We start from the raw sequence: 18,997 nt of genomic DNA on the forward strand, positions 1-18,997 counted from the left end.
AGTCAAATGCTGAACCCAAAAGAAATTACTGTTTTTCCACAGCCTGTCAAGTATCACCAATTAAAACCTACTGTTCTAAGTATACTTGAAAAATGGTGAGGTATGCACTTGGTCAAAACAGAAAAAGTAATGATAATGAACTTTTTTTCACCCTATTTAGCTGTTATACCTGGTTTTAAGCATTTTATTCTTTGTTCACACAATTAAAAACAGAATTATCTTTTTACCTATTAAACTACAGTGACAAAATTCAGTTTTTGTTACTAATGGCTAAAAAAAAGTATGTTTCCATGGTGTTATGTTTACTAGACAACCTAATTAGAACCTAATTCTGCTCATTCATTTCTTACCGTGTGAGATGGCACAGAGTGAGGTTTAATGGTGGGATTCCCAACAGTTGTGACTTTGGTTTGCTTCTGCAGGTGATCCACCCATTCATGCAAATCTTGTTGATTGTTACAAGATACTAATATCCTTTCAATCATATTTCCTAGGTGATAGAAACCAGAAAGACAAAGGAAACGAAAAAATAACAGCTTAGTTGATCTAACATGATTTAAAAATACACATTTCCTAAAACATTATGTCCTCTCAATACTAAGCAAAAATTTAAATCGTATTTTCAGCACAACAGCATCCCATTTTTCCAGGCTGTAATACACATGGCCTCCATGTATTTATTCTTAGTCTAGCACAGGTGTTCTTTTTTCCCCTATCTCTAATTAAGCACAACCTTAAATGACAAGAGTAGGAGACAGACTCATCTACTAGCCTTATGCTTCTCCATCCTCCCCAGCAAAGCCAGCACATAGCCCAAAATGTCATTCTTGAGTCTGTACACTACAACACAGGAAAAGTTATAAAATAAAGAGTTCACCAGTCTTCTCTCAGAAAAAGGCATAAAATGAAAGCTAAGGCAAAAGTCACTTGGGAATATAATCTCAACCAAAGAAAACTCACTTCTGCACCATATAACCATTTAATACCATTTAACCCATCACATTCCCCTTGAGGTCAGCTTCATAGCTATTACTGCAAAAACCTATTTTTTTCTCAATATAAACAATTTTCTTCCCCTGTGACTTATGACATTGATATCATACTTGAGACAGTCAAAATTAGTTTCTTTAAATGCAATCTGCTTGGATGAAGAACTGATCCAGGAAATTAATGAAGATACAAAACTCCACCATGGGGACCCTGCACTGTACTTTAAATTGTCTCAGGACATACATGATTAAATGAATGACTACACAGATAGAAACTACCTATAAGCACAATGGCAATAATCATTAACATCAGAGATGCTAAAGAAGAATCTCGTTTTCTCAGAAAGAGGTGGAAAATTTCTAGAGGAAAACTCTTGCTCAAAGCTCTTTCAGAGCCTCTCAAATTCCTATTCTTTCAGAAAATAGTGTGCTTGGAACTGCTTCATCACAAAAGGGCTTCTCCAAGGCCACTGCTTCCATTCATTAAAATACAGAAATTCCAGGATGAATCCCATGCAAAGAGCTCCTTAACTGCTTAAGAGAAGCAGTAAAAAACAACCTTCAAGTGAGGCTCTGTTACAAAGTCTGTACAACCACAGGATGGCTGAGGCTCTAAGGGATCCCTGTAGGTCCCACCCCACAGTGCTCAAGCACAGACACCTGGAGCTGGTTGCTTGGGATCATGGCCAGGAAGATTTCCAGTACCTCCAAGGACAGCCATCTCTCCAGGCACCCTGTGCCAGTGCTTGGTCACCCATACCATAAAAAATTTTTTTTCCTCTCTTCAGAATGAACACTGATGATTGAAACAGTGTATCCTGGAATAACTAGTAAATAAAAATATTAATGGGCAATACCTGATATTTCAAATGCATTTTTATGGTTTTCACTGTCTTCTAGCTTTGTAATAGTCATTCCTGTCATAGGCAGTTTTCCCTTAAAAAAAGATGGAAATATCAACATTAAATACAAAATACGTAAAAGCATTACCAATTAAAGAAAATACTAACTTTAAGCTCTTAAAAAAGACATTCACAGTAAATTGACACATACACCCCAATGGGTTTAAAAACATTCAAAAATCCATACAAACATGTCACAATGGAAGTTTCTCATATGTCCAACTTCTGCAAATAACATTTGTCATGTCAGTAAGTCTAGCTGATACCTACTCAGGCTACAAAATCCATACAAATACAATAGTAATCATTCCTCAGTCTTGGATTCTTGAAACTGAGACCTTCAGGATCATATTACATGACTGGAGGCAACAGTGACTTCTTTGAGCACATTTGTTTGCAAACTGCCTTATTAGCTCCCAGAATAAGGTCTGTAGAACAAGTAAATTGATGAAAGAGTATTTAACTAAACAAATGCTTATTTTTACTTAATATTTACTAATAAATATTAGATTTATTTCTCTAATAAATCTTCTACTAAATTCCTTCACAGAAATACTTTGAGCAGAAACAAAAGAAGTGAACACCTTCAAATCTGTAAGTTTTCTTCAGAAGAACATACTAATTTTGCAGGAAATCCCATTTTAAACCCAGTCTAGCAGGAAAAAAAAAGTCCGTTTAGGATAACTTTTTGACCCTTTAGCAACACAGAAGAATAAATAAAATTGAGTATTTGTGGGAAGAAAGGCTTTACTGAAAATGAAACTTCAAGAAAAGTTCTTTAAGACATCCTGTATTCTCCTGCACAGAAACACTATTCAGCAAATACTGGCAAAAGCACAAATACTATGTACTGTGGAATTTTGGCTCCAACACAGCAAAAAGAATAAAAACAAACTCTATGTTTTCCTCTTTCCTAAAGACAGCAGAATGGACAAAGGTTTCTTAGAAGCTTGAAAATGAAAAATCACTTTGTATTCTGCAGGCACAGAGCATGCTCAGGCCCAAGATAGCAAAGAGAAAGGAGTTCTCTTGTGGCAGCTTCCCCACTGAAGGAAACATGGTGGCCATGTGTACTACATGATGAAGCTAAAATTTGCGCTTTTCCCTTTTTTCCTGTTTGCTGGTTCATGAATAACACAGCATAAAACCACAACAAGAGAGATGTGCAAGAACTGCTGACACAGGTGGGGAGGCAATATAGGGGTACACTGGAGACAGAGATCACCTGAAGCACATGGCAAGAAAAAGAACAAAGTCAGCAAAACAGAAAACTGAAGTGAACTTGTGAATAATTTATATTTCCCTTCTTTTAACAAACAATTGTGTAGCCCTCCTAAGAAGTATGCTCCTTGCTCCTTGTGACTTCAGCTTACCCCTGCTACAAGTTCTTCCCATAAGCTTCTGTGGTAGATATCAGCACTATTGACCAGAAAATCTGAAGCCTGACAACAAGTGGGCTATTCAGAAATGCAGGATGATGCCTCCAATGGCATAATTTCCCTGAGAATGACTGGGAGAACTGCATCATCTTCTGCCCATATGCATCCCAGTTCTGAAATGTGAACCTCAGAAAAAACATCCAGGAGGCCCACATTATGCACTCTAAACATGGGCTCTGATCAACTGTGTCAGACACAAACAGTGATGAAATAATTTCACCTTGCTGCGAACATGTAGTCATTAAAATCTGGGACATTCTCAGTGCTGGGACTATCATAGCACTGAGAATGGTTGTGAGGAAATTAAGAGTTTTGCTTTCAAGGGATGGCTGGAGAGTGAACACCAAGAAAAGGCTATGGCCACTCTGAGTAGAAACTGAAGACAAATCACAGAAAATGGCTTATTTATTTATTGAATAATGCTGTAGGGGATAAAGTGGGTGGAAAGAAGAAGAAATGCAAGTGATAGGAGAGGAAAAATAAAGCTTTTTAAACAGACTGTTTAATTTCATGCTGCTTGTTAACATACTACATTTCCAGACAGCTGCTTTGTAATCAGTACAAAAGAATCTATCTCCATCAGAAATTCTGACTGTGCCACTTGGAACACAGAACTAACCTGCCTTTTCTACTATCTTTTTCCATCAACACTGGGATAATTAGAAGTGCCACAAAGTTAATAAACTTGACTGTCTAGTTGAACCACCTAATGCAGCAGCATTTCAGACAAATCAGTCTACAATTGTGACAAGTAAGGTACAAATCCAAACACAAATTTTGGAATTTAATTGCTCTTAATTAAAAAAAAAATGAAGTCCCATTTTCGTGACTCGCTGTGGTTGATCACATGGGAACACTGAATGACCAACCTTCAGCATTCCTTTGAAGCAGGCAAATCACTGCTTAGAAGAAAGGAATGACCTGTTCGACTGTTTTACAGAAGCATTTCTAGTAGGTGAAATCTGTCTCCTTTTAGAACTTTGTTGCAGTTTTTCTCCGCCTTTTGGTATTTTACTGTGATGCCCCAAACCCACATGGCATTACGTGAACATTTACAAGACTTTGGAAGTCATGTATTGCACATTTGCCTCTCTTAGGAGTCTTTGAAACGACATATTCAAGATGCAAGTGCTTTTGTGAAACACAGCCAGAGCTCCAGGGGAGCCAAGACAAACGGCACCCCTGCACTACAGCAGTTGTTCCACCTCTGGAACAGGCCTGTGGGACAGCAGCCACAAGTACTCAGCTAGGAAACTTGGGAGAGAACACAAAGACTGTCTACCAGCTGTGAGTAGAGGATTTGTGAAGTCAAACACCTAAGGTCCCTAGGGCCACCTTGTATGCATTCCAGGTGGTGTTACCTTGAGAAGCCCAAGGCTGGGGCCAGTGACTCACTCCATGCACTTGATCTTTTCCCATAGTTAGAGCATATCAAGTGTACATTGGAGCATGCCTTCCACTTCAACTTCATCCAGATGGAATCTAGTCTGTGAGCCCCAAAACACTGACTCAGTGCGCATTAAACAGAAAAAACTAAAAGATGCATTTTTAAAGTGTGCCACTGATTCCAAGATAAAACGCTAATGTGGATGCATCTAAACAAACTGATGGTAAGAGCCTAATTCACACTAGTGAAAGCTTAAGGGGGCTGTGCAATCTTGCAAAGTCTTGAGCAGCAGTCAGAGCATTAACAAACCTATGCAGCAACACTGGTTTCCTACACAAACATAAAAAGCTACCAATACTTCCTCTCATCAGCTACTACTAACAAGGTAAAAAACCCAATGTCTCCATGGTGATAGCCGCAGCTACAAAGAAAATCAAACCTTGCACTTCTAGGCCAGAATTTCATAAAACAGATGACCACTTCTTATTGAAGATATCACCTTTTATCTTTATAAATGCAAAAGTTTAATAATCCAACTAAGTTTCCTATGAAATATCATTTGGAAATAACACAAGTCCCAACACATTTTTACACATATGTAAATATATTACTTTACCTGATAGATAAACCCACTCATTCTTGGGCTGGCAGACAACATTAGCAAAATGTTAGGGAAGAGAAGAAGATATCTTTCATTCTTTTCCTTGTTAGAAAGAAAATGAAAAAGTAAATACACCATCACAAGTCCCCTCTCCCATTTTTGTATTATTAAAAGCTATCAGCATTTTAACTGGATGATTACTCCACCAATATTTGCTCAGTGCAAAACTATTTTTCCATTGTATTTAGAAAAATTAAAAAAAAAAAAACAAAAAGGAAAATAAAAAAAGGAAATAAAAAGACAGAATTACTAATTTTCTATTTGAAAAATGCTACTAACACATGCCTATACTTTTTCTAGAAGATTACAGCCTTGTATTTTACAACAGGAATTTTATAGTCTGGGTGAAATACTGACCTTGCTTAATATGATAACAACTGTGTGGTCAATTTCAGTAAAACAAAAATTACATACTGGATCTATTTCTTCCTATAATTTAGATGGATACTGTTACAGTCATATTGAGACTGTGGTCTCTCAAATTGGAGATCAGAGTTTTAAACACTGGATTATGCCCAGAAGTAGAAAAGCAAAGGAATAATTAGTATAGTCACAACAAAAGCACTCAATACTTTGTTCTGGTTTTAATTTTCTGGTTACATGTATGGTTTCATCCATTGTGGTTTTGTTTGGGGTATTTTTAAGGAAGGAGGATAAGTTTACTCTGAATCTACTGCTATAGACAACAAAAGGGAGAAGCATTAAAGTGTAATATTTGAATGACAACGTAAGTGTATCAACTGACAAAGCCACCATCCTAAATTCAAGCATCTTTGCAAAATTACAAGTCTTTAACAGGTTTTAATGTTTTAAGTAAACATTTGCAAATGTTTATATCATTTTTAGAAAGACAAAACCAAAGCCAGTTGCTGTTGCACAAATGAAGCTGTCCTGTACCTTGCCAAAAAGCTGCAGTGCTAAAAAGAAACTTCTAGAAATCCATTACATTTGACATTTTACCTCATACTGAGAGTGGGGGATGGTGATTGGTTTTGCTGGCTTCAAAAAGAGACATGACTGCAGAAGATGCATGATCAGCTCTACTGAATCTTACTTACTTACTTTTAACACCTAACAAAATATCTGAGAGAAAAATATCAAGTGACTAACTTCTAAATATTCAGTTGCATAAACACTTTATGGACCTCTTTGTTCTAAGGGAGGAAATGGACTGAATGAGGTTGCAATTCAGAAGTCCTCATCAGATTCAAAGCCTCATTGATTTTTCAGGAGAACTACAAGCAATAAAAACATGTCAGCAACCTGTATAACATTGCCTTTCTGTTAGCACTTGCTTTTCAGATTATTTTAACATTAGTTCTGGTAGGACAAGTTTTGCTTTATGTTTTATTTGCTTCTTTGGTTAAAAAAAAATCACCCCACTTTGTCACTTGTAACTTTCTAATGTATCATCTTCTTCTATTTCTCAAAGAGCATTTGATACTCAAGCTTGTATTTCAAAATTTACTACTTGAGCAATGTGCCCATAACAGCCAAAGAGTTTGTCTCGGACACCTTACAACATAAAACTTTAAACCTTTTGCTATTTAAAACATACTGTAATAACTGCTATGCACAATGACCCTGTAATATAACAACACATAGAAAATCTTGTTCAATTATTCCCTCTAAAAAAGCCCTGCAAAAATCATCTTACAACATTTATAACTGCTGTATTTAATCACTTTTCAGTAAGTTTTACAGAAGAGACTATACACCTTCAAGGAATTTTATTTCAGGTTTTGTAAAAAACGCCTGAAATCAACACAGAAAGACTGTAGCTTACCATCTCTGAAGCACTCTCCCTCTTTCTTTTGTATAATGATTATAATGAATTTTATTCATAATTGGAGGAGTGACAGTAAAGATGAGAAGGACATTACCTCACTTCCAGCACACTGAATCATGACTTGGGACATGTAAATCACATTGCCAAGTGTTTTGATGTCCTCTCCCTCCCAACAACGAATAGCTTCTGTCAGTATTTGCAGTTCAAGTTCTTTCCGTTTCCGTACTTCTTGACATTGTGCCTAACAAACATAGGGAAAAACAACATCTCTATAATCGCTACTAATTTGAAATGGCTTAAGGGTAGAAACACCACTACAGTTGTATTTACTGCTGCTGTGCTTGTAATGCACAGAAGACAGAACCTTACTTGAAGAATTTTCATTTAGATGACTGCTACCAATATTTTTTATAAACTAGTTTTACTAAAATATTACAGCTTTTCAATACATTGACTTCAATTACCATTCCAAATTCAGTTATAGCTCTGTTATTCAATTTTCTCCTTCCTTTATAATTCAAATTTTGGTATGACTAAGCAAAAATGGACATGGTCAGCAGAAAGAGTAACACCGCTGTCAGAAATAGATATCTATACAACAAAGCACCTTCTTTCAGTAAGCAGAGACATGCCACCTCTGCAAACCTGAGTATTTATAACCTTGTGTTCTTACTTTTATTAAGTAACTCCAACCTGTTCTACTTCTGTTTATTTTAATTTTTCTCAACAGAATTGTTTCCTCTTGCTTTTATAGCACCCAACAGGATGTAATCCACAAACCTCTTCTGAACACTGATAACACTAAATTTCTGATTTTAAAAATGCCAGATTATCATCAGTATACATTCCTAAAAGGAAGCAGAACACATTAACTTTCTTGTAACTGTGACTGCATTAATCATTGCTTGTTGCTGTTGAGGCATACTTTTTCTGAGTTGGTTTTTTTTTTTTTTTGTAATGACAGTAGCAGACAGCTTATCTGCTCAAATTAGGCTTCCTGTTCCAATTATTACTAGAAGTTTTGTCTTCTGAACTTCACTAGCACTTTTCTCTTCAAGCTCTCTTAAACTGAACGCCATTCCCTGAGAAGGAATGCACATAGAGAAAAATCAGAACATGTACTCATTTGTTGTAAAGAATCCCTTCTTCAGGACACTTGCCATGCAAGCACTAGTAGAAAGGGAGATGAACTATGATGAGAGGGCAGACAAAGAAGCACAGAATACTTTGCACAACTCTTATACCAATAGTCCACTCACTACAACTCCCCAGCAAACTACCATCCTTATCTCTGCCTATGTACAGCATTGATTTCCAGGCTTTTAAATATTTATTACACATTCATGAAAAAGCTTCACTTTTTTAAGCACTAGAGGAAGATGTAATTAGAAAGCATTCTACTTAAAATATATAACCTATTCTTTTATCACTCTTACAGAAAGATTTTTGAAGGCAGTCATGGATTTTTGAATATCTGGACGATCCGGATGATAATCCTAAAAAAATAGAGAAAACATACATAAAACATTCAGTTCCAGCAAAATTAATTTTAAAAATTGTTAGAGGCTTAACTAAAACCAAATAAGCAATTCTGTAAAATTGAAGTTGTAGACTGATCTAGTCTCTTCATATCTTCCTTACATTAAACACTGGTGGGTCTGGCTTTAGTAAAACTGCAGTTATTTAGCACAATCCTAGTTATACTTAAAATAGAGCCAAATAAATTTTACAAGACCTAGTGAATAAGAGACTTTGAATTCCCAAGAAGAAAGTATTAACAGAGTTTTGTTTAGCATGAAATCATAAAGGTGATTTCCTACAGACTATTTAGCATGTTCTGCTGTCACTGGCTGACAAACCAATCTGTGTGACAAGACCTACACACTTTCTATTTATCTCTTTTTTTCCCACTCCAAACATATAACCTATAAAATGCAAAGTTTTGAATATGTCCTCAAACACCTCCTTGTCCTGTAAAGATCACTTCTGGACAGTGCTCACTAGAAGTCAGAGGGACTATTTTGCCAATGTGTTCCACATACTGAGGTGAAAAGCAGCACTCCCTCTGCAAGATAAAGTGGCTTCAAGGAGTGTGCAGTAGACACATTCAATGTCAAGTCAACTAAAGACCCTGGTAAGACTATTCTAGGAATGATGATTAGCTTCTCTGAATAGTTTTACTTTAAATGTTTATCTTTTACAGGAAGTTTTACTGCACTGACTTGTACATAAACCACTGCAGCCTGTAGTTTTAGAAGGCTGCCTGAAGAGCAAACAAATGCAATTTTGGGTCCCATCATGTTTGACATGTACCTTTAAAATAATTGTTGTCAAATCATCATTAAGCTGGAACATAAATGCTGATAAGATATACCTCCATGTGCCTTTCAAGTTCTTTGAGTAACGTGGGGTATTTATCCAGACGCATAAAAGGTTTGCTGAGGCCTGTGGTCAGTACAAGGATCCCAGGGCTGTTTGCACCTTTCATCTCCATGAATTCTCCTAGTTCCTCACTGCATACACAAGATATTTAAGCAAATTAAGATTACATTACCAAAACAAATAAATTACATTGGATTCATGATTCAATCTTTCACCTGCAATGAAGTATGCCAATAAAACAGGAGGCCAAATAAAAAATTAACTCAAGTATGACTTAAGTGCTGTGACCAGTTTTAAACAAAATACAGGAACAAAGCCATGTGCAGATTTGGGACCCAACCAGGGAAAAACATACATATGAACAAATCCACTCTTCTACAATACAGAATAAAGCTGTATTTTATTACACAGCTCTTTATTCTAGTAAAATGACATATGACCTTAGAGGTAGTTTACACAAGTAATACACAAGCAAGAGTCAAATGCTTCATACACAATTAAAAAATAGGTATTTACATGGTGACAGGCACTAATAAGAAGACAGAATATTTCAGAAGATTTTTTTCTCTTGCACTTACATGTTTAATGACTTCATCTCACATCCAAGGTGTTAATGCAAAAAAGTTACCAACATTCATACAAATGGTAGAAATAATCACCGTGCAGTCTATTCTCTAATGAGCTAGGGTTTCATTAAGTGTGGACTTATACAACACACTTCTTTTCACAACAAAGCCACTGTAAGAAATCCATTCTCTCCATGTATCATGAATTGCTACTTCCCATCTCCAGATATTTTTTGGTTATTTGAATAATGCAGAACTGGCCCAGCCCCTCAACTTTTTAAACAACTCAGTTAAAACACCAGATCTGAGAATTTCAGCTCCCTTTGCTATGAAGAAAACAAAATAGCAACATCATCTGCTTACAATGCAGAGATTTTAGAGGACTATGGTGGAGGAGGACTAGCTTTTCACGAGTTTAAATCACCAAGAACAAAATGAGCCCTCTCCATTCAGAATGGAAGATACAGCAGCATCTGGGCTGATTGCCAGGCTTCATAAAATACAAGTTGCAAAAACCCACAGAATTCTAAAGGCAAAAATCTATGTAAAAAAATACAGAAAGTAGTTTCTTAAAAATGTAACATCTTACTGCATTCAAGACACACACACACACTCCTTCCACTGCAGAACAAGTGACACTGATTATTCATGTCATTTGTCCAAATAGATGAATACAACAGAACAAGAACACAAACATGGTGCTTAGGGGCGTCATTTAGTGGTAGATTTTGAAGTGGTGGGTTAACACCATCCCACTTGGATCATTCACCTCCCAGATAGCAAAGTTTCCCCCAGGTCACAGAAAAGAAGATACTTTTCCATACAGTTTACTCCAAGTTTACTTGTCTTCGGATTAGTTAATTGGAATTTACTTAAGCTATACCTTGTTTATGTATAGCCAGCACTGTTTCTGAATTGTCAGGTCCATCCTCATTATACATCACCTCTTTCAAGAGCTTTCTGTCCCCATTCTAAGAAGGCCCAGGCTCTCCTCAGTGTATGTATTTGTGCCATTTCAGCTGCATTTAAGTACAGAGAGGAGAAAGAGGGTGATGGGATTTCTCAACATCTACTGTGCATTTTAAAGATGCAAAGAGAAGAGCTGGTCACACTTGAGAAAGATCTTGCATCCCTATTAAGCAGGAAATATCAATCAGCAACTCCAGGCCTTCTAAATCAGCGACATAAACAGGCTTTAGCCAAAATTAAAACATCTTGAAAACTTCCTACAATACCTTGCATGAAGGGTTATAATAAAGCAACACAGATGAACCCGAGTACTTTTTGATCTTAAATTTAAGTAAAGCTGGCCAGCTCTGAATACCTGAGGCTGAAGACCTACTTTGCTTAATGCTTCCTTAATCATAGCCCTTGCTTAGCATAAAATCACACCACTTCAGAACTTGACAGCTGACTGCAGTGGCACCCTGAAAAAAAACTACAGATTTTGTCTTGTAACTGTGTCTTGGGTTTACCACATTACCAGCTACTTCCTGGTCAAGTATTCAGGGTAATTCCCTGAAACATCAGGCTGCACGGCTACAGCGTGGTGTCATCTCCTCTACACTCCTGACTCAGTTAAAGGAAAAAAGTGTTTCCAGTAAGTAGTAAAGGTATGACACCCAATTTACACAGAAGCTTTACCAAAGTTCACCTGGAAAAGCCCTTCTGCCAGACAGAACTCAATGGTTTTAAATTTCACTTCCCTATGTGTATGACACTGATCATGTGCAAGTCATTGCTTTTCTGTTTTATCCATTTATTGCACCTGTATTCACCCCCACCCATTTCAGCATCATAAAGTCAGATTACACACAGTACTTGATACTTCATCCTCTTTATGTTAAAGACATTTCCTACAAGAACCTAGAGAAGTAGCTGTTTAAACTCATTCTTTGCATTTTGCTTGCTTCAGTCAGACACAGCCCCTGCTGCCTCATTCTACCAACTCTGCCCTTTTAAACTATCTACTGCTCTTCCCCATTTCAGGCAGCAGAATCCACAAGTGTATTACAGACTGTCTCACCCCTAACAAAGCTGCATTTTCCACAGGATGTGCCACTCTCAAATGCCACAGGCTACCCACTTTAACGCTGTTCTGAACAGTCCTCATTTTTGCCCTTAGACTGCTAAGGGGCAAAACCCCCTATTCCTAATTACTTCAGTCATTTCCATACTGTTGAGTGCATACACATGCATTATACAAATAGTATTTGCTGAGCTATCCACTCAGACAATGTCTGCACTTCCCCCTGCCTTTTTTTTTAATGCTTTTACTGTAAGAGAAACTTTGGTTACTGTTTTACCTACATTCTAATTCTAATTCATTTCTAATTCTCATTATCATTGTTCCACTTCTTCAACTTCAGCATCATGAAAGACATGTGTAAAAAAACAGGGGAAAATTCACTGTAGCTTGAATTAAAATTCACTTATTGGAAACCTGAAATAAAAAGCTGGTATTATCTTGTTTTCACTGTCTACTCTGCAATCCCTTTAACTAAACACACTCAGTGGTTATGCCATTCTCTGCTCAAGTGAAACCTGGTGTTGATTATCACCTTTTTTACCTAATCACAATATAGGGCTCTATGGAGCAAGTTTAAACCTCAGCTCACTTGAAACATACACAAAGTCCTGAAAAACAGGCTTAGCAATGGCATCATCATGAAGCCTTTAACAGGGAGCAGTGTTAATAGGTATAATTAAAACTGAATGACGTAGTTTTCCTCTCAACATTCCCAAGAGGACAATGTTTTCTTTCACACACTTCTGCGCTTCCCAATGACAAGTTTTGACATGCCTGCTTATTCAAGCTCTAGTCTGAATACAGGCACACACTCCTTTAATACAATAGTACCCAAAATTTTGTCTGAGCAGTTCCATCATGCAGACTTCTGTACCATTCTACTCATGCTATACTAACCTGGCATCTCTGCAGCTTTGTGGACATAAAATATCCATCAAAATGTGGATGTTACTATAGCTCAAAGTTTAAAGCTAGTGTCTTTCATTTAGTCACAAAAGATAAATGGCATACAGGACATAATGGCAGGGGTTTACTTTTACTTTCAAAAACATACGAGCAGGTTAAAATACTGTTCGAACATGACAACAGCTCACAACCATTTTTTCATTGCAACATAAAAAAGTCCATGTCAGCTGCTTTGCCAAAGACATTTTTTCATGTCACAATTTCAATTGATGCCTGCAAGTACCACAGTCTCCTAGGCATTATATGCTAAATTAAACCCCAGCCCACAGCTAAGAGTATGTTTTAATAAAAAGCTATCATTTAGCTGAACAGGAAAACTTTTGAACAGTGAAATCATCAACTCAGCCACAACTGCCTAAGGAAGTAGCTTTTTAGAAGGAGGCAGATGAGATTTTAATTCACTACTTGCATCACTTTACACAATAAAATGCAGAGAAGCATACAAAAGTGCTGTGCTTCATTTATTCTGAAATCTCAAGCTGAAGAGTTCTCCCCACTCCAGACTAAAGTTGGTTCACAGCTTGAGATATTTTAAAGGTCACCATGAAAAGTGTCTTTAAGTCCTACTAATATATTCAAATCCTCCTCAGAAGAGCTGCCTCAAAAGCTGCAAATCACACTGGAGGAGGGAAGAAAACAAAGTTCAGATGTGCCTACAAGTAACAGAAGAATAAAAAGAAAAGGCCATTGAACCTTGAGGAAAGCAGATCCAGGAACTAAAAATGTAAACATTTAAAATCACAACTTACTCTTCTGAAGGAGGTCTCTGTTTGTAATAGATGGAGCATGAGCTATCACTGCTGAGGGGTCTGAGGACTGCACACAGGCACCGCATTTTGAGAGCGTCGTGACACAGCTTAGCTCAGCACCCCCTCTGCTGCAGCTTTTAATTTCCTAGGGCTAAGCTTCCCAGTCAAGCTCCTCTCCCGGGGACTGCTGCTCAGCGTATGACATCAGCCTGTACACTTGCAGGCTCAGGGATCCACCAAAGTGGGGGAAGCACAAAGAGTTTTCTGACTCAAGCTGATCTGTATTCCATGCTCCAGTTACTAAGAGTAATTGTCCTGTTCTGGCTCCACAAATTTTATCCTGACTGCTACGTCTGTGATGCAAGTGTAGAATATGTTTGGGACATGTTATCTCAGAGAACAGAAGAATCTAGCAAAATTAATGTTTCAACAAGTAAAGATTTGTGAATAGCTTTCTTGCTGCTGAGAACTGGCTTCATATTTGCCAATTTGCAAAATAAAAAAAAGTGTGTGTTAAAAATTTTCATCTGCCTTTTCATCAAATTATATTTTCTTCTGGAAAGATTTTTCTACTGTTTGTTTTAAAATAAATATACTGCTGTATAAACAAAGGAAAAAAGTTTAACATCCCGTTCTACCCCTCCAAAATTACATACCTGATGCTGGTTACATTGGGTCTGTACTGTCCATATATCCTCAAAAGAATTTTATGTCCACTGATCAGTGGGGCCTGTTACACTTGTTTTTTTAAATTATGTTATCCAACCTTCAGTAAATCCTCTGCTCAAATATCCTTCCTCTTGTCATTTTTGGATATAGTCCATAGGAAGTCCTAGCTTCTGCCTTTTTTTTTTTTTTTTTTTTTTTTTTTTTTTTTTTGCTAGACTTTCTTGTTGCACTGAACTTTGTTGCTTGTGATCTTTTCCAGCTAGGTAGCATTTCATGTTCCTGGCACTCCTCATCCTGCTCCAATTACCCATTTCTGTACTTTGTGTCCAGATGGGTATTTTAATCTGCAGGACATTCACTGTTTCACACCTTTGATTACTCGTTCTGTTACTTCTCTTACTGGAAGGCAAGCATATGTTTATGATCAGAAGCACACACAGGAACAGTGCTAGTTTGACTAAACTCTACACCCTTAAGGCAGTACTGGTCTCACCAGCAAGCAAAATTATCTCCTGAAATAATATCATATATTGGAATACCTACCCTTAAACATGAACTGGGATCTTCAAGCAAAACTAAACCTGATAGAATGGAGCCAAACAGCTGGGACTGTTGTGGAATAAAGTAAATAAAATAGGGGTGGTGTACACTGGCACTACAGCTACTATGAGAAGGGAACATGGAAAACTCAGAGCTCTGCCAGAGCACCACCCAACCGTACCTGGCAAACTCCACCTCTTCAGCTTTAGCTGGTGGCTTGAGACTCAATTACAAGATACAATGACAGATCTGGGGAAAAATTGCTTAATCCTTCAAAAACCTTGATTCATTAAGCAGAAGGAATTTAAACTCCAGAAAAGAAGTATGAAAAAGTTCCAAAACAACTCCTGAGACAAAAAGGTATCTACCAAATTTGAAGACAGTATAAAATAGGAGAAATCATTTTGTACACAAACTTTAACACCTGGATAAAACTTCTAAAGCCACAACTGGAACCAAGAAAATAATCTGTTCCCAAACTTAATAGAAAGATTTTGTTGTTGTTGTGATTATCAGAGGCAAATACATCTTCAGAAACTCATAGCTCTGGAACCTGAACTCATGTATGGGCTGCATTAGGCTTTATTCCCATTTCTTCATGTACAGATACACTTGGGTCTCCAATGACACTAATAGTCTTTTAATAGTTTGATTATTAATAATTTAACTTAATGAAATTAAAGATGCTTGTGGTTTTGAAGATTTTAACATGATAATGTCTTATTCTTTAAATAACATGACTGACACCCTTCAGCACAGACTCTGTATTTACATAAACATGCACATACATGAACATATATGCAAACTCAAGCCATTATTCTGCATTAACTGAATTAAAGCCCCCATGTTGCTGCTGCATATGATCAAGAAGCAACTGACAAAAGATAAAGTGGAGACAGATTTGCATTCATGCTGGATGGTATTTAAAAGAAAGGAAAATAAAGACAGCCACATTCCAATTGAATGCCCCTTTTATATCTCCAACCCCATCCCTGTTTAGAACCTACTTCACAAGACTGCTATTCAAAGAAAGTTTTTCTCTGGAAGTGCACAGTAATTCCGAGCACATTAATATTGTGTTTTACTTATACATACACACAGAGAATTTACAAGGTGTAAACAATATTTTAACAGGTCTTACAACACTGCTTGAAGAGCACCATTGATAGCTCAAAAAATGACATGAAAAAATGACATGAAAAACCCCCACTACCAAACCAGACAACTTCTTACAATTTTAAATTATTTAAAATTAATTAAATTATTTATAATTTTAAAGTGATACAATCACTCCGAAGAAAGAATACAGTTAATGCTTTAGCCAACTTCCTTAAAGCTTTTTTTAGCCAGTGGCAGTAAAAAAACCCAATAATAAAAGTAGTATATTTTATAAAATTTTAAATCTTAATCTAGAGTAATTATCAGGAGATTTTTTTTTATGTTAGTATGAGTTCCCAGAAAAACAAGCACCCTAATAAACTGAGAAGAAAATACTAATTTTGTGATACAAGAATTTGACATTTGCTCGGCTTTTTCATAAAAAGGCTTTCAGAGGTATAGTAATTGCATATGTGTTCAGTTTATGAATTGCACAGAGCTCATGGCAAGAAATAACCTTCTGTAGACAGTAAGAACTTATGTTCCAAATCAAACTGTTCCAGACAGTTCCCTTTTCTTCTCTAAAAAGCTACTGAATAGCACAGATGCTACAAACATGATACTAAACTCCAAGTATTCCATGTACACTTATTTGTTAGTATTGAAACACATGGGTTTGGACACTCTTGTAAAATTGTACTGACAAAACATCCAACTAACGTTGCCTTTTCTTAAAAACCTTAAATCTTGGTATTTTACCCAGTATAAGCAGCAGTGCAGTTGTTTCACCGTTGTTACAATCATGGCTGTCCTCAAACCTCAAGGCAATTTTTAAATTTAGGTTTATAGGGGATTTTTTGCACACTAAAATAATTTCACCTAAACAAAGAGACAGTTCTGAGTATTTTACATTTCTTCATGCCTCCAGTTTGTTATTTCTTTCCTTCTGCTTTGAAACAATGTAATTTACAAGTTTTCCAACATTCTGAGAGGAAGAGATTCAGAGTGGCTTAAAGCCACCTTCTGATTTTTCATGGCAGCTGTCTCAAGTAGAATATTTAGTCAGATTATTTGCTACCTGCAGCAACGACAACAAAAATTAAGGCAACAGAATAATAAAATGGGATTAATTACAAAGAATAGGATGCAATTCTGTTGACTCATGCCTAATAACACAATAGCATTAAACAGAAATCTGTGTATCTCAACTTCACTTCCCTTGAGCTATCTAATACAAAGAAACTTCCACAGCCCCACTGAACTTCTCTATCACACTTACATTGTCTCCATCAGGATCTGATGTCAAGCTGACTTTAGAGACCAGAAGCTGAATTTTTCTTAGGACATCTTCCACAAAAAGAAATATGAAAGAAGAAATGTTTCTCTTCTCCATTTGCTGAAAAAACAGCTTTCCTCCCTCCCATTTTTATCACCATTTCTCTGAGTTCTGAGATAATCCTTTACAGATATCCCTGAATCTAAAGAAATGTAGATGATCACTTCACAGTCACATGTCATCTTCCATCTATAGGTTAAATCCCAGGTTAAATCCTCTGGGAAAGAGCATAAAGACTCAAACAAACAAAAAAAAAATTAAATCCCAAGAGTGTTAAAAACCATTTGCAGAAAATTATACTAAGAGGGTAATTTGTAAGCAAACACAGTGATTTCACTGGAGGAGGTTTAAGAATATTTTTGTTTTGCTGAATTTTAATGACAAAAACTTACCTTCTTTTTGCCTATACTGTAATGTGAATTTGCAGTTTGATTTTTCCAGCTGGGGTTGGAATAGAGTTACATGTATTATTAACATATATGAAAGTTCAGAGTATTTGGTAACTAGAAGGTTTTTTGTCTTCATAACATTATGAGTAAAGCTCACAAACATACCACAACTGTTGCTGCTAAAACAAAAATTGAGTTCCTACAAGAAACTAACACTATAGGAAAAAAAATCTATTGTGATCCTCTTGGTCTTCTAAGTGTTAAGAGCATTCAAAAGAACTTTAGTCCAACACAACAAGACAAAGAGAAGAGAGGTGTGTGAAGCAAGAAGAATATATCCTGTAAGAATTTGTCCTTCAAGAATAAGTCATGGTTTTGTTCTGCACCAGAAGCAAGCATAAACAGCCCCAAACAAAGAGCTGCTTCAGCATGAGAGTCATCAGAATATAAGTATATAGCAAAATCTTGTGAAAACTAACTATTTTAATCAAATTTAAAAATAGTACTTTTCCCTCAAGGTGATACAGGGCATTTTCCATACAAATTTCAGGTCTGCCCAAAACCTGAGCAACCCACATCATGTTAACTAAGCATCTTAATTCTTACAGAAAATAATAATTTTGCAAACCTCACACTTCTCTCAAAAGTAAAGCTAAGGGTTTAATACACTTTGAACTTAAGTATATACAGGCATTTACAGGGCTAAGTTACAATGTACCCAACTGTCTAAGAAGACTAAGACATGTCAATTTTGCCATAATTTCACAAACTTGTTTTTATCTCAACATTTTTAAAACAAAATGACACTCAGTAAAAATTATTTTACTTATTCAGAGTCCAGCATGTGTTCCTTCAATGAAAAAAATTCTCTCAAATAGTTGATAATACACTGCCAAAAGTGACAAGCTATCCTGATCACATGAAATAGCTTTGTTTTATGGGGCATTTAGTCTTTTTTTTTAAAGTGTATTGTTTCTTCTCAAACAAGCTTTACCACAACAAACATATCAAAAGAGACATCACAGCCTTACAGTTCAAGTGTATATTTGGAACTTCTCAGGTGTGTATTTTGCATTTTTGTATCAGACTCAGAAGACCACAAAGTT

At 36.4% G+C, this 18,997-nt stretch overlaps 1 protein-coding gene and 1 long non-coding RNA gene across 6 annotated transcripts in view; both read right to left on the minus strand.

The window, feature by feature from the left end:
* The window catches only part of ARHGEF7 (Rho guanine nucleotide exchange factor 7), a 115,875-nt gene that overhangs the window by 24,005 nt on the left and 72,873 nt on the right, over nucleotides 1–18,997 (minus strand). For all 5 annotated transcript variants that reach the window (XR_013339522.1, XM_021545597.2, XM_021545598.2 and 2 more), the window contains 6 exons: nucleotides 9,542–9,680; nucleotides 8,604–8,663; nucleotides 7,262–7,408; nucleotides 5,334–5,420; nucleotides 1,847–1,925; nucleotides 351–490 (listed from right to left, as the gene is read on the minus strand). Coding sequence is in view for 4 of the 5 variants with exons in the window: in XM_021545597.2 (XP_021401272.1) it covers nucleotides 351–490; nucleotides 1,847–1,925; nucleotides 5,334–5,420; nucleotides 7,262–7,408; nucleotides 8,604–8,663; nucleotides 9,542–9,680 (652 nt within the window). In the remaining variant the exon portion in view is untranslated. The remainder of the gene's footprint in view (nucleotides 1–350; nucleotides 491–1,846; nucleotides 1,926–5,333; nucleotides 5,421–7,261; nucleotides 7,409–8,603; nucleotides 8,664–9,541; nucleotides 9,681–18,997) is intronic.
* LOC116183219 (uncharacterized) lies at nucleotides 13,555–18,996 on the minus strand. Its single transcript, XR_004147776.2, has 2 exons — nucleotides 13,860–18,996; nucleotides 13,555–13,763 (listed from the first exon to the last, which is right to left on the minus strand). It is a non-coding gene; the product is annotated as an uncharacterized LOC116183219 (long non-coding RNA).

This window comes from Lonchura striata, chromosome 2, assembly GCF_046129695.1.
Source record: "Lonchura striata isolate bLonStr1 chromosome 2, bLonStr1.mat, whole genome shotgun sequence".
NCBI classification, from domain to species: domain Eukaryota; kingdom Metazoa; phylum Chordata; class Aves; order Passeriformes; family Estrildidae; genus Lonchura; species Lonchura striata.